The sequence below is a fragment of the Bos grunniens genome, chromosome 18, assembly GCF_055505025.1.
Source record: "Bos grunniens cultivar Pamir isolate PY7600 chromosome 18, Bosgru_T2T1.0, whole genome shotgun sequence".
Taxonomy (NCBI): Eukaryota; Metazoa; Chordata; class Mammalia; order Artiodactyla; family Bovidae; genus Bos; species Bos grunniens.
The window spans coordinates 11,810,206-11,823,994 of NC_141182.1; the positions used below are offsets into that span (position 1 = coordinate 11,810,206).

A 13,789-nucleotide genomic window follows, 5' to 3' on the forward strand; every position below is an offset into this window, starting at 1 on the left:
GGTGTTGGAGAAGACTCTTGAGAGTCCCTTGGACTGCAAAGAGATCCAACCAGTCCATTTTGAAGGAGATCAGGCCTGGGATTTCTTTGGAAGGAATGATGCTAAAGCTGAAACTCCAGTACTTTGGCTACCTCATGCGAAGAGTTGACTCATTGGAAAAGACTCTGATGCTGGGAGGGGTTGGGGGCAGGAGGAGGAGAGGACGACAGAGGATGAGATGGCTGGATGGCATCACTGACTCGATGGACGTGAGTCTGAGTGAACTCTGGGAGTTGGTGATGGACAGGGAGGCCTGGCGGGCTGCAATTCATGGGGTCGCAAAGAGTCAGACACAACTGAGCGACTGATCTGATCTGATACACAGAGTGGCAGATGGAAACTGGTGAATCTGTGTAGAGGGTATATGGATTTTGTTTACAGTACTCTTACAATGTTTCTGTAAGTTTGAAACTATGTCAAATAAAGAGTTATGAACACCTAAAAAAAAAAACATGGCCCAAATGAACCTATCTACAAAGCAGAAACAGACTCACACAGAGACCAGACTGTGACTGGTAAGCGGGAGTAGGGGGAGTGGACTGGGAGTGCTGGGTTGGCAGATGCAAACTTTTAGGCTGGATAAACAACAGGGTCCTACTGGTTAACACTGGAACTATAGCCAACCTCCTGGGATAAACCATAATGGAAAGGAATATTAAAAAAAAATACATAACTGAGTCAGTTTGCTGTGTAGCTGAGATGGAACAACATTATAAATGATCTATACGTCAATTAAAAAAAAAAAAAACAATGATATAATTCCATTTGCAGCCACATGGATGGACCTGGAGATTATCAAAATAAGTGACGTAAGCCAGACAAAGATACAAATGAACTTATTTACGAGACAGAAACAGACTCACAGAAAAGTGGAGGGGAAAGATAAATTGGGAGTTTGGGACTGACATAAACACACTACTATATTTACAATAAATAACCAACAAGGATCCACAGTATACCAAACATAACTCTGCTCACTATTCTTTAATAACCAAATAGGAGAAGAATTTGAGAAAGAGACGTATGTATATGTATCACTGAGTTACTATGCTGTACACTTGGAACTAAGAACACTGTTATTCAACTACACTCGGATAGAAAATAAAAATTAAAACCAAAAATAAATGGTACCAAATGAAACTGAAAAGCTTTTGCACAGCAGAGGAAACCATAAGGAAAATAAGACAATCCACAAAATGGGAGAAATATTTGCAAATGATGAGACCAACAAGGGATCAATGTCCAAAACTGACAAAGAGTTCATGTAGCTCAATATCAAAAAAATAAACAACCCATCAAAAAAATGGAAGGAGACCTAAACAGACTTCTGTCCAAAGAAGACACACAGATGACCACAGGCACATGAGAAGATGCTCAACATCACTAATTATTAGAGAAATGCAAACCAAAACTACAATGAGGTATCACCTCACACTGGTCAGAATGGCCATCATCAAAAAGTTTACAAACAGTAAATGCTGGAGAGGGTGTGGAGAAAAGGGAAACCTCCTACACCGTTGCTGGGAACAGACCGTGGTGCTGAAGACTCTTGAGAGTTCACTGGACTGCAAGATCAGACCAGTCAATCCTAGAGGAAATAAACCCTGAATATTCATTGAACGTCCTGATGCTGAATTTCCAATACTTTGGCCACCTGATGCCAAGAGTTGACTCCTTGGAAAAGACCCTGATGCTGGAAAAGATTGAAGGCAAAAGAAGAAGGGGCAGAAGATGAGACAGTTAGATAGCATCATCAACCCAATGGACACAAAGTTGAATAAACTCTGGGAGACAGTGGAGGACAGAGTAGCCTGGTGTGCTGCAGTCCATGGGGTCGCAAAGAGTCAGACACAACTTAGCTACTGAACAACAGTCACTATGGAGAACAGTATGGAGGTTCCTTAAAAAACTAAAAACAGAGTTACCATATGATCCAGCAATCCCACTCCTGGGCATATATTTGGACAAAGCTATAATTTAAAAAGATACACGCACACCTATGTTCACAGCAGCGCTGCTTACAATAGCTGAGACAAGGAAGAAACCTAAATGTCCATCAACAGATAAATTCATAAAGAAGATACGCTACATATATACACTGGAATATTACTCAGCCATGAAAAAGAATGAAATAATGCCACATGCAGTAACATGGATACAACCTGAAGATTATCATACTAAGTGAGGTAAGCCACACAGAGAAAGGCACATATCACATAATGTCGCTTATATGCACAAATGAAAAAGATGCAAATACTTATTTACAAAACAGAAACAGTCACAGACTAAAAAAAAACAAACAGGATTACCAGTGGAAAAAGGTGGAGGGAAGGGATGAATTGAGAGCTTGGGATTGACATATACACACTAAAATGTTTAAAACAGATAACCAATAAGAACCTACTGTACAGCACAGGGAACTCTCAACAATCTCTAATAGCTTAAATGAAAAAAGAATTTGAAAAAGAGAAAATACATGTATATGTATAACTGAATTACTTTTCTGTACACCTGAAAATAATACAACATTGTTAATCAACTACACTCCAACGTAAAATAAAAACAAAAAAGACAACCCACAGAATGGGAGATGTCTGCAAATGATGTGACCAACAAGGGATTAGTCTCCAAAATTTACAAAAGCTCAGGATGCTTAACAGCATTAAAACAACCCAATCAACTAATGGGCAGAAGACCTAAATAGACATTTCTCCAAAGAAGACAGATGGCCAAAAGGCACTTAAAAATGTTTAACATCGCTGGTTATCAGAGAGATGCAAATCAAAACTACAATGAGATATCGCTTCACAGCAGCCAGAATAGCTACCATCAAAAAATGCACACACAATAAATGCTGTAGAGGGTGTGGAGAGAAGGGAACTCTCCGACACTGTTGGTGGGAATGTAAATTGGTGCAGCCACTCTGGAGAACAGTATGGAGGTTCCTTAAAAAACAGAGCTATCATATATACGGCCCTGCAATCCCACTCCAGGCATATATCCAGAGAAAAACATGATCCTAAAGGATACACACATCCCAGTGTTCATTGCAGCATTGTTTACAACAGCCAAGACACGGAAGCAACCTAAATGTCCAGAGAGGAATGGATAAAGAAATGTTACATATACACTAGGAATATTACTCAGCCATTAAAAAGAATGAAATAATGCATTTGTAGCAACATGAATGGACCTAGAAATTGTCATAGTGAAGTAAGTCAGACAGAAGAGAAATATCATATGACATTCCATATATGTGGAATCTAAAAAGAAATGATACAAACAAACCTACAAAACAGAAAGAGACTCACAGAGAAAGAACTTATGGTTGCCAGGGGGAAAGAATAGTTAGGGAGTTTGGAATAGACATGTACACTCTGCTACATTCAAAATGGATAACCAACAAGGACCTACTCTATAGTATATGGAACTCCACTCAATGTTATGTGGTACCCTGAATGAGAGGGGAATTTGGGGGAGAATGGGCACCTGTATACAGATGGCTAAGTTACTTTACTGTCCACCTGTAACATCACAACATTATTAATCAATTACACCCCAATACAAAATAAAAAGTTAAAAATTAATAAAGTAGATAACCAACAAGGACCTACTGCACAGCACACGGAACTCTGCTCAATAGTCTAATAGTCTCAATGAGAAAAGAAATTTAAAAAGGGTAGATACATGTATATGTTTAACTGAATCACTTTGCTGTTCACCTGGAACTAACACAACATTGTTAATCAGCTACACTCTAACGTAAAATCGAAAACAAAAAGGACCTCATTTGCGGGGAGCGAGCTCCGCCCCTGGCAAAGGTCATGAGGAAGGAGGCTTGGCATACGCAAAGGCGGGATCAAGCCTCAGGAGTCTCCCTGGAAAATCTCGAGCATCTACCCCCAAAACCAGAGTCTGCCTACTTTCTGCTTTGTGCTTTCACCTACACCTCTGACTTTACGGGGGGCTGTCCCCCACTACCTCTCTGAAAAAAGAGTTAGCTTACAGCTCCAGTTAATAATTCCTGGGTGTGACAGTGTTTCAACCTACAAACTCCCTTGGAAGTCCTCTAGCCTGCCTGAATAGGTTTTTCTGGCCACATGTGATTGCTCAGAGCCTCCAAACTGAGAGGCATGAGATGTTCTCAACTGTCTAAATACAGATTCCTTTGAGCAGTCAAAAGATTGATTAGAAATTGTATTGGTGAAGGGATTTTCACTTGTTGGGCCAATATTTGCTGCTAAGTCTCCATATCCCTTACCTGCTGTGTCCCTGGCAGTGTATTGATTAATATAATTGGTGTAAATACTAGCTTTAATGTTTGTAACCTGGGACCCTTGAGTTAATTCTTTTTCTTGTTATAGCCCACCACACCTTTGCTCTGTAGGAATGCAACTTTATCTAATGCTTTTTGGAGGCTGGCGCCTGACTTTAGAATAATCACCTTTAGAGGAAAAGGCCTCCGGGCCAGAAGATGATGCAAATCACCTAAACTTTTGCATATGATAAGTTTGCAGGAAGAAAGCCTGGCTTACTGCATGACTCTACCCCTTCCCCCATTATCCTCTATGCATAACTTAAGGTATAAAAACTACTTTGCAAAATAAAGTGCGGGCCTTGTTCACCGAAACTTGGTCTCACCATGTCGTTCTTTCTCTTACCTTCCTGGCTGAATTATTCAGCCTCTTTTCTCCACTGAATTTCCTCACTGAGCTATCTTCATTCTATTACTCTTTATATCCTTAATTAACGTTTAATTAAGCAATTGTTTCCTGATCCTCGCCGATGCCGTCCCCACTTCGAATTCCCTGGATCCACCGGGGCTGGACCCCGGCACTCATTAAACTCAAAAGTTTTTGCACAGCAAACTAAACCATAAACAAAAGACAACCCACAGAATGGGAGATGTTAAAAGATCAATCTCCAGATTTTTCAAGAGCTCATGCATCTCAATATTAAAAAAAAAAGAAAGAAAACCACCCAATCAAAACACAGGCAGGAGACCTAAAAAGACTTTTCTCCAAAGATGACATACAGATGTCTACTAAGAGGTACATGAAAAGATGCTTAATATCACTAATTATTAGAGAAATGCAACCAAAACTACAATGAGGGCTTCCCTTGTGGCTCAGCGGAGAATTATCTGCCTGCCAATGCAAGAGATACCAGTTTGATTCCTGGTCCGAGAAGATTCCCATATGCCTTGGAGTAACTAAGCCCGTGCTTCACAATACTGAGCCTGTGCTCTAGAGCCTGAAAATCACGACTACTGAGCCCACGAGACTCAACGACTGAAGCCCGAGTGCCCTATGGCCTGTGCTCTGCAACAAGAGAAGCCTGCACACCAGGATGAACAAGCAGCCCTGGCTTGCCGAAACTAGAGAAAAGCCAATCCGGTAAAGAAGATCCGGGACGGTCAAAAAATAAATAACACGAAAAAATAAAGTTCTTTAAAAAAAAACCTACAATGCGATATCACCCCACACCAATTAGAATGGTGATCATCAAAAATTCCAAAAAAGATAAGGATTTCCGTAGAGGTTCAGTGGTTAAGACTCCAGGTTTCCAAGGCAAGTAGCATGGGTTAGATCCCTGGTTGGTCAGGGAACTAAGATCCCACATGACATGCAGCTCAGACAAGAAAATACATTTAAAAAAAAAACAAAACCTACAAATTTTTTTTTTTACTGACTGAGGCTTCCTGATGCCTCAGTCAGTAAAGAATCTGCCTGCAATGCAGGAGAGCTGAGTTCCATCCCTGGGTCAGGCAGATGCCCTGGAGAAGGAAATGGCAACCCACTCCAGTATTCTTGTCTGGGAAACCCCATAGACAGAAGAACCTGGCGGGCTACAGGCCATGGGGTTGCAAGAGGCGGACAAGACTTAGCCATGAAGCCACTCATATACTTTCCTTAAACAGAAGTTACAATAAAATGTTTTTTTAAAAAACTACAAAGAATAAACGCTGAGGGTGAGAAGAAAACGGAAACCTCCTACATGGTTGGTGGGAATATAAACTGGTGGAGCCACTATGGAGCACAGTATAGAGGGTCCTCAGAAAACTAAAAAAGAATTACCATCATTCTGCAATCCCACTACTTGGCATCTACCTGGAAAAACACCCAGTTCAAAAAGATACAAGCTGTTTTCTATGTCTGCATCTCCACTGCTGCCCTGCAATCGGTTTATCAGTACCATCTTTCTAGATTCCATATACATGTGGTTAAGATTTGTTTTTCTCTCTGACTTAAATCACTCTAGCTAAATCATGTTGATGTATGGCAGAAATCAAACCAATATTGTAAAGCAATTATCTTTCAATTAAAAATAAAATTATTAATTTAAAAATATAAGAGGAAAAAAATGCAAACCAAAAAAAAGGTACAAGCTGAGGGCTTCCCTGGTGATTCAGTGATAGAGAATCTGCCTGCCAAGGCAGGAGACAAGAACCAAGGCAGGATCAATCCCTGGTCTGGGAATATCCCACATGCTGCGGAGCAACTAAGCCTGTGCACCACAACTACTGAGCCTGTGCTCTAGAGCTCGTGACCCACAGCGGCTGATCTCAGCAATGGGAGGAACCACTGCAGTGGGAAGCCAGTGCACCGCAACTAGGGAGTAGCCCCCGCTCACCACGACTAGACAAAGGCCTGTGCAGCAATGAAGACCCAGCACAGACAAAAGAGTGAGTGAGTGAGTGAAAGTCTCTCAGTCACTTCTGACTCCTCGCGACCCCATGGACTACCCATGGAATTCTCCAGGCCAGAATACTGCAGTGGCTAGCCTTTCCGTTCTCCAGGGGACCTTTCCAACCCAGGGATAGAACCCAGGTCCCCCATATTGCAGGCTGATTCTTTACCAGCTGAGCCACAAGGGAAGCCCCAAAATACTGGAGTGGGTAACCTTTCCTTTCTCCAGTGGATCTTCCTAACCTGGGAATCGAACCAGGGTCTCCTGCATAAAGGCGGATTCTTTAACATCTGAGCTATCAGGAAAGCCCCTGACACAGCCAAAAATAAATACATAAAAAACTAAATATGTTAAAAACAAAAAAAAAAGAGTTCTCTGAAATTGTTAAAAAAAAAGAAAAAAGATACAAGTGGGACTTCCCTGGAAGTCCAGTGACTAAGACTCAGAGCTTTCAGTGCAGGGGGCTCGCGTTCTATCCCTGGTCAGGGAACTAAGATCCCATATACTGCGAGTGCAGCCAAAAACAAATAAATAAACACACGCACCCCAATGTTCACTGCAGCCCTGTTTACAATAGCCCAGACACGGAAGCAACGCAAATGTCCACCGACAGATGAATAAACAAGATGTGGTGTACGTACACACACACACACACACACACACACACACTGGAGCATCACCCAGCCATTAAAAAGAATGCAATAATGTCACTTGCAGCAACATGGGTGGACCTGGATATCATCATGCTAAGTGAAGTGAACCAGACAGAAAAAGGCAAACACTAAAAGCACAAGCAACAAAAAAAGCACTTCATTAAAATTTTTAAACACTGTGTGTCAAAGGACACTGTGGAAAATGTGAAAAAACAATCCACACAATATAGGAGAAAATATCTGTATCATATAGGTGATACATATTTTTTAGATTCCCCATATGATATGCCTTATATGGGAAAATCTAAAAAAAAAAGATACAAATGAACTTATTTACAAAACAGAAACAGACTCAGGCTTAGAAAATAAACTTTGAGTTAGGAAAGGGGAAAAGTGGAGGGGAGTGATACACTGGGAGTTTGGGACTGAGATCTACACACTATTACATGTATTTATTATTTTGTATTTTGTATGGCATGTGTGCGTGCTCAGTTGCTTCAGTCGTGTCCAACTCTTTGCGACCCTATGGACAAGAGCCCAACAGGCTCCTCTGTCCAAGGGAATTCTCCAGGCAAGAATACTGGAGCGGGTGGCCATGCCCTCCTCCAGAGATCTTTCCCACCCAGGGATCAAACCCACACCCCCTGCGATTCCTGCACTGCAGGTGGATTCTTACCTACTGAGCCACCTGGGAAGCCCCATTTTGTATTGGGGTATAGCCAATTAACAAACAATGTTGTGACAGTTTCAGGTGAACAGCAAAGGGACTCAGCCATCCATATACATATATCCATTCTCCCCCAAACTCCCCTCCCATTCAGGATGCCACATAACCTTGAGCACAGTTCTATGTGCTACAGGAATGTGTCCTGCTAGATTTTAAATGGATAACCAACAAGCACCTACTGTATAGCACATGGAACTCTGCTCAATATTCTCTAATAACCAAGATGTAGAATTTCAAAAAACAGTGGACACGTGCTGCTGCTGCTAAGTCGCTTCAGTCGTGTCCGACTCTGTGTGACCTCATAGACGGCAGCCCTCCAGGCTCCCCCGTCCCTGGGATTCTCCAGGCAAGAACACTGGAGTGGGTTGCCATCCTTCTCCAACGCATGAAAGTGAAAAGTGAAAGTGAAGCCGGTCAGTCGTGTCTGACTCTTCGCGACCCCACGGACTGCAGCCCACCAGGCTCCTCCGTCCATGGGATTTTCCGCCTGAGGTGCACATATACCTGAATCACTTTACTGCAGACCAGGAACTAACACAACGTTGTTATTCAACTAATACTCCAATATAAAATAAAAATCAGGGACCTCCCTGGTGATCCAGTGGCTAAGACTCCCCACCAACCCGCACTGAAAGGGGCCCAGGTTCAATCCCTGGTCAAGGAATTAGATCCCCCAAATCACAACTAAAAGACCCTGCATGCCTGCAACTAGGACCTGGAGCAGCTAAACAAATAAAAATAAAATTCAAAAAAATTTTTAAATAAAGCGAGTGGAAATAATATTACAGTGAAAACCTGAACTACAGTTGGTACACACGCCCCAAATGGCACCCCGTCTCCCAACCCCTCGCGGGGCCCCCTCCGCGTCCTCACCCACGTCCATCCATTCAGGCGGGAGCAGCCGACACTTCTGTCTCTGCTTCAGGTTGACTGCCAGCCACAGAGGTACCTGCACCGGTAGGCCGGGGTTGAAAGGCCCCAGGTCGCCCTGCAAACACGCACACCCCGTCACTCACAAGTGCAGGGCTTGGACCTCCGCAGTCCGCGAGCTGACGCCCTGCGCGGTCTCGACCGGCCCCGCGCCCCGCCACCACCCTGCACCGGTTCCCCAGCCCCGCCCGACTACATCTGCGGGCCTGGGCCCCGACAACCCAGCCCGCCGGGAGCGGGAGCCCACCAGACCGAGCCGGGGGCCCGGCGGTTCTCACCCCGATGAGGTAGATCTTGTCCAGGCTGAAGTTCGGGATGATGGTGACCAGCTCCTTCTCGGCCAGAAACTCCACCTCCGCTGCATCCATGGCGTCGCCACCGGCCGACCCAGGGCTCGCCGCCGCCGCCTCAGGTCCCTCAGTTTCCGAGAAAACACCACTGCGTCTGCCGCTTTCCCGCCACCGCGCAGAGCCCGCCCCCTGACCGGAAGGAGCCCTGGCCGGCCTATAGGAAGACGGCGCTTTACGTGGGGCGGTGGAAGGCGGGGAGAATGACTGTTACGAGCCCGCGGATTGGCCATCTTGAACGTGACTGCGGAGCGGGTCCTGCCCCCTCGAGGCAGGCCCCGCCCGTCCCCGTGTCCCGGTCTCGTCCCTCCCGTGCGCCGCTAACTTGGAGCCGCCGGCTCACCTGCACCTAGGACCGCCCTCGGTGGCCCTTCACGAGCCCCGGGCGCCTGCCTTCCCACACCGCGAGTCAAACTGGGGCTGGGTGGGCTTCGGGGCCGGGAGTTGTTCATTCGCTCAGTCGTGTCCGACTCTTTGCAACCCCTTGGACTGCAGCGCGCCAGGCCTCCCTGTCCATCACCATCTCCCCCAGCTTGCTCAAACCCATGTCCATCGAGTCGGTGATGCCACCCAATCATCTCATCCTCTGTCGCCCCCTTCGGAGCCAGGAGTTAAAGCATGTAATTGGTAACGGTGTAACCTGGCTACACAAACGCGGTGCCCCCACCGACCCACCCAAGCAGAGTGAGGGAAGGCGTTGTTTCCTTTAAGTTCACAATCTTCTGGCCAATGCAGATTCCTTCATCGCACCCACATATTCCCATTCAGAAACTGCTGGAGAAAAGGCTCACAACCTGCACTTTTACAGGCTCCGCAGGTGAAAACCTGTGAAGGGGCGAGTTTGCAAATACGGATCAGTGAGTCCGGCTATTAACTGTTGGTCCGTCCGGGTGCCCTCTATAGAGTGGGTTCACGTGAACCATTGCAGCAGTGGTTCTCAGGCCCTCCTCTGGCAGCATCCCTTCCCTATCCTCCCTCACCCTTCCCCCAGAGATGCCCCGTGTTGACGTGCACGCTCCCGCAGACTTCTGATTCAGTGGTCTGGGTGAGGATAGAGGACTGACCTCTAACCAGGGTCAGGGGGATTCCAGTGGCGTGATGATAAGCCAGCAGAGCTTCCACCTGAGGTGAAGCAGCTAGAGGAGGACTGGGGTGGGGGGGAAGGTGATGCTGAATTTGACAGCATTAGCTTTAGGCTCCAAGAAAAAGCATATGTGACAGGAGTATTTCAGGGTTCTAGATCCCTTCAGGAAAGCTCCCTCACCCCACAAAACCACACACTTTCCTGTCTAACAATCCAGAAAACTGCCCCATGCCAGGTTGTTGGGAAGATGAAATAAAGCCATCATCCAGTTCTGCCCATTCACACGGCCTGGAAAGCGGTTTGTTGTTTATCTGCGTTGGAAATGATCATGAGGAGCCTGGAGATTTCCTTCATTGTGTCATTTACGAAGACAAATACTTTCCAAGAAAATAAAAGATCCCTCGGGAATGCTGTCTAACCGAGAGCAAGTGACCACTCTGAACCTCTGTATTTTCATCTGCAAGAGAGGTAGGAAGGGAAGGAGTCCCCAGGGTATTTGGGGAAGAGGGGGGTGGCAGGCCACCTGGCCCCTCCTAAAATAAAAGCTCCCTCAGGCATCTGCAGAGAGTGTGTGCCAACTTGTCTGGGTTTTGATTGATGGGGCAATGTTTCCTTGACTGGCAAATATTTGTGTTTCAAAGTTGGAGAGGCTTCCCTCCCTGATTTCCGCAGACTGTAAAAGCACAAAGGAAAAGAGCTGGTGGGAGAGCCGAGGTTCAGAGAGGCCCTGGTGGGATCGTGAGTGCTAGCAGAGCCCAGTGTCCTGGCGTCCTTTCTGGGAACGTGGGGACTTGCTGCTGCTTACGTCACAGGGCTGTAGGCAGAACGAGACAAAGGGGGTGCGGCCTTCCACACTACAAAACGGTGGCATCTTGGAGCCTCAAACTGGAGTAGACACCAAGGTCCTTCAGTTCAGTTCAGTTACTCAGTTGTGTCCGACTCTTTGTGACCCCATGGACTGCAGCACGCCAGGCCTCCCTGTCCATCGCCAACTCCCAGAGCTTACTCAAACTCATGTCCATTGAGTCAGTGATGCCATCCAACCATTTCATCCTCTGTCGTCCCCTTCTCCTCCCGCCTTCAATCTGTCCCAGCATCAGGGTCTTTTCAAATGAGTCGCATCTGGTGGCCAAAGTATTGGACATGTATTGGACAAATATTGGGCAAACAAGTATTGAACAAGGTATTGGCCAAGGTCCTTAGGGGGACCTTGTTAAAGCACCATGATTCACAACAGCCAAAAGGTGGAAACCACCCAGATGTCCACTGCTCTCCTGTGGTCCCCGGGGAATGGCGGGGAAGCAGCGACTTGTTGCGGGTGGCGTCTCCCAGCTAGGGAGGTGGCTAGAATTAGTCATGGAAGCAGAAGGGACATGCAGAGCAGAAAAACACCTCCTCCTGAAACTCTCTTCCCTCATTGCAGCTGAAAGGGGCCCTTGGGATGGTACCCTCCAAGGACAAAGACTGCTTCACTACCTGGGCCCCTCTAAGGTCTCAAGGCAGGGGTGATAGCATGACCCCTGCAGGCCTGGCTCTCCTGCTGTTTCTGGCCACTGGCGAATTTTACTGGTGGGGCCCAGCCGCTCCAACTGGTACCTCTTCCCACCTTCACCTCCTAGAGCCCTCGGGAGGCTGGGAGCGAACGACTGATGTAGGCGAAGTTCTCAGATGCGTCTGGCCCAGCTGTGTAGACAGCCGTGGTTCCCGCACCTGGCGGCAGGGCTGGCTCTGCTCACGACAGCCCTCAAGGTGTCCTTCTCCCTGCTGAGTGCTGGTGAATGAAGCAGGAAAGACAGACAGCTCCCGTCATCCAGGGCCGCTGTGTAAGCTGCTCCCCAGAACCTGACCAGATCCTGAGCAGGCCGGGTGAGAGATGCAGGTCGGGGAGTGACGTGAATGGATGAGCAGTTTACAGAAAAGAGAGCTCTGGGGGGCGGAGTGGGGATGGGACCCAGTCCAGCAGCAGGAGAATCACCTGAAGGCTGGGACCGGATGTCTAGCTGAGCACTAGCGGTGGCACCTAGGGCAACAGCCAGGGGACCAAGAGGAGGGACGGTCTGAAACCAGAGCCCGAGGACTGCCTGCAGGGTCCCGGCAAGCCTGGCCCGGGAAGCCTCCGGACCCCACCCAGTGGCCACAGGTCTTTCCCAGCCGCCTGTGGCTCCGCACAGCCCGGCAGCGTCCCCCTAATCGCTGCCGCTGGGCCTTCGAGTCCCTCCCTGCTGTTTGCAGGCCACCAGAGTCTGGCAGGGGAGCCAGCCCGTGAGCCGCAGGGCGCACATCACGGCTGAGCCGGGTGGGAGCTCTCAAATGCCTCCGACACAGTGCCAATACACTCTTGTGTCTTTTTGCCATCTGCTGCTGTCATTAAAAAATTACATTTCCATCTGTTTTCACACTTTTCTCCCCTCCCAGCCTCCCCTCCCGGAGGCATACAGCATGAATCCCACGTCGAGGACGCGATCACTGCCTCGCCTCTTGGAGCCTAGGAACATTGCTGGGACACACGGGGTTAGGGGTAATGGGCTTCATGGGCGACCAGAGCTGTTCATTCCTCCTAAGTCGACACTGACCGTGACCTCTGCCCTCCACACACCAACCCCTCCACACACACTTTGCGGGAAGCCACTTACAAAGCTTTTTTTGGTTGCTGGTTTTAATTAGTATGTGTGGCTTTAGCATTAAAAATAAATGGAAAATAAACTGCAAGCATTAGTAACCATTTCCCCTGGGAATGTATTTAAGGAAGAACAGACTCAAGAAATAAGAATCAGGGAGCCATGTCTTGGGCTCAGAAAAAAATTGTCATTCTAGACCAACCCCAAAGATGTAACCCCCCTCCCTGACTGATACAGCATGCCTGACCTTTCATGAAGGGTCAAGTCCACGGAAAACCCAACCCCCTCACAAGTTTGTGACCACAGACTTCGCCTGGTGGATCTCCTCAAACACAGCTTTGCAAACATCAGCATAATCGGTAACACTCTAGGTTCTGTACGTATGGTCATCTGTTTCATCTTCCCAACAACCTGGTTACTACCTTCTTTTGAAGATGGAGGAAGCTGAAGCTCAGAGTTGATCAATTAATAATTTATTTTTTTTAAACTTTTGGCTGTGCCCCACAGCACGTGGGACCTAGTTCCCCAACCAGGAGTCGAACCCACCTCCCCTGCATTGGAAGGGGGAGTCGTAACCATTGGACTGCCAGGGAAGTCCGATGCTGAGGCTCAGAGAGGCAAAGTAACTCGCTCCAGGTTGCCCATCTGACAAAGGAAGCATGGGGGTGGACGCGGCAGGCTGGGCCCTAGGCTCCGAGGAA

The 13,789-nt window shown here is 47.2% G+C and overlaps 1 protein-coding gene across 1 annotated transcript in view; it reads right to left on the reverse strand.

Annotated features, from left to right (window-relative positions):
• The window catches only part of GINS2 (GINS complex subunit 2), a 35,631-nt gene extending 26,148 nt beyond the window's left edge, over positions 1–9,483 (reverse strand). Inside the window, exons 1-2 of the mRNA XM_086350218.1 lie at positions 9,318–9,483; positions 8,983–9,097 (exon numbers count right to left, since the gene is read on the reverse strand). Of these exons, the coding sequence (XP_086206344.1) occupies positions 8,983–9,097; positions 9,318–9,407 (205 nt within the window). The 5' untranslated portion in view covers positions 9,408–9,483. The remainder of the gene's footprint in view (positions 1–8,982; positions 9,098–9,317) is intronic.
• Positions 9,484–13,789: the final 4,306 nt, after the last annotated feature.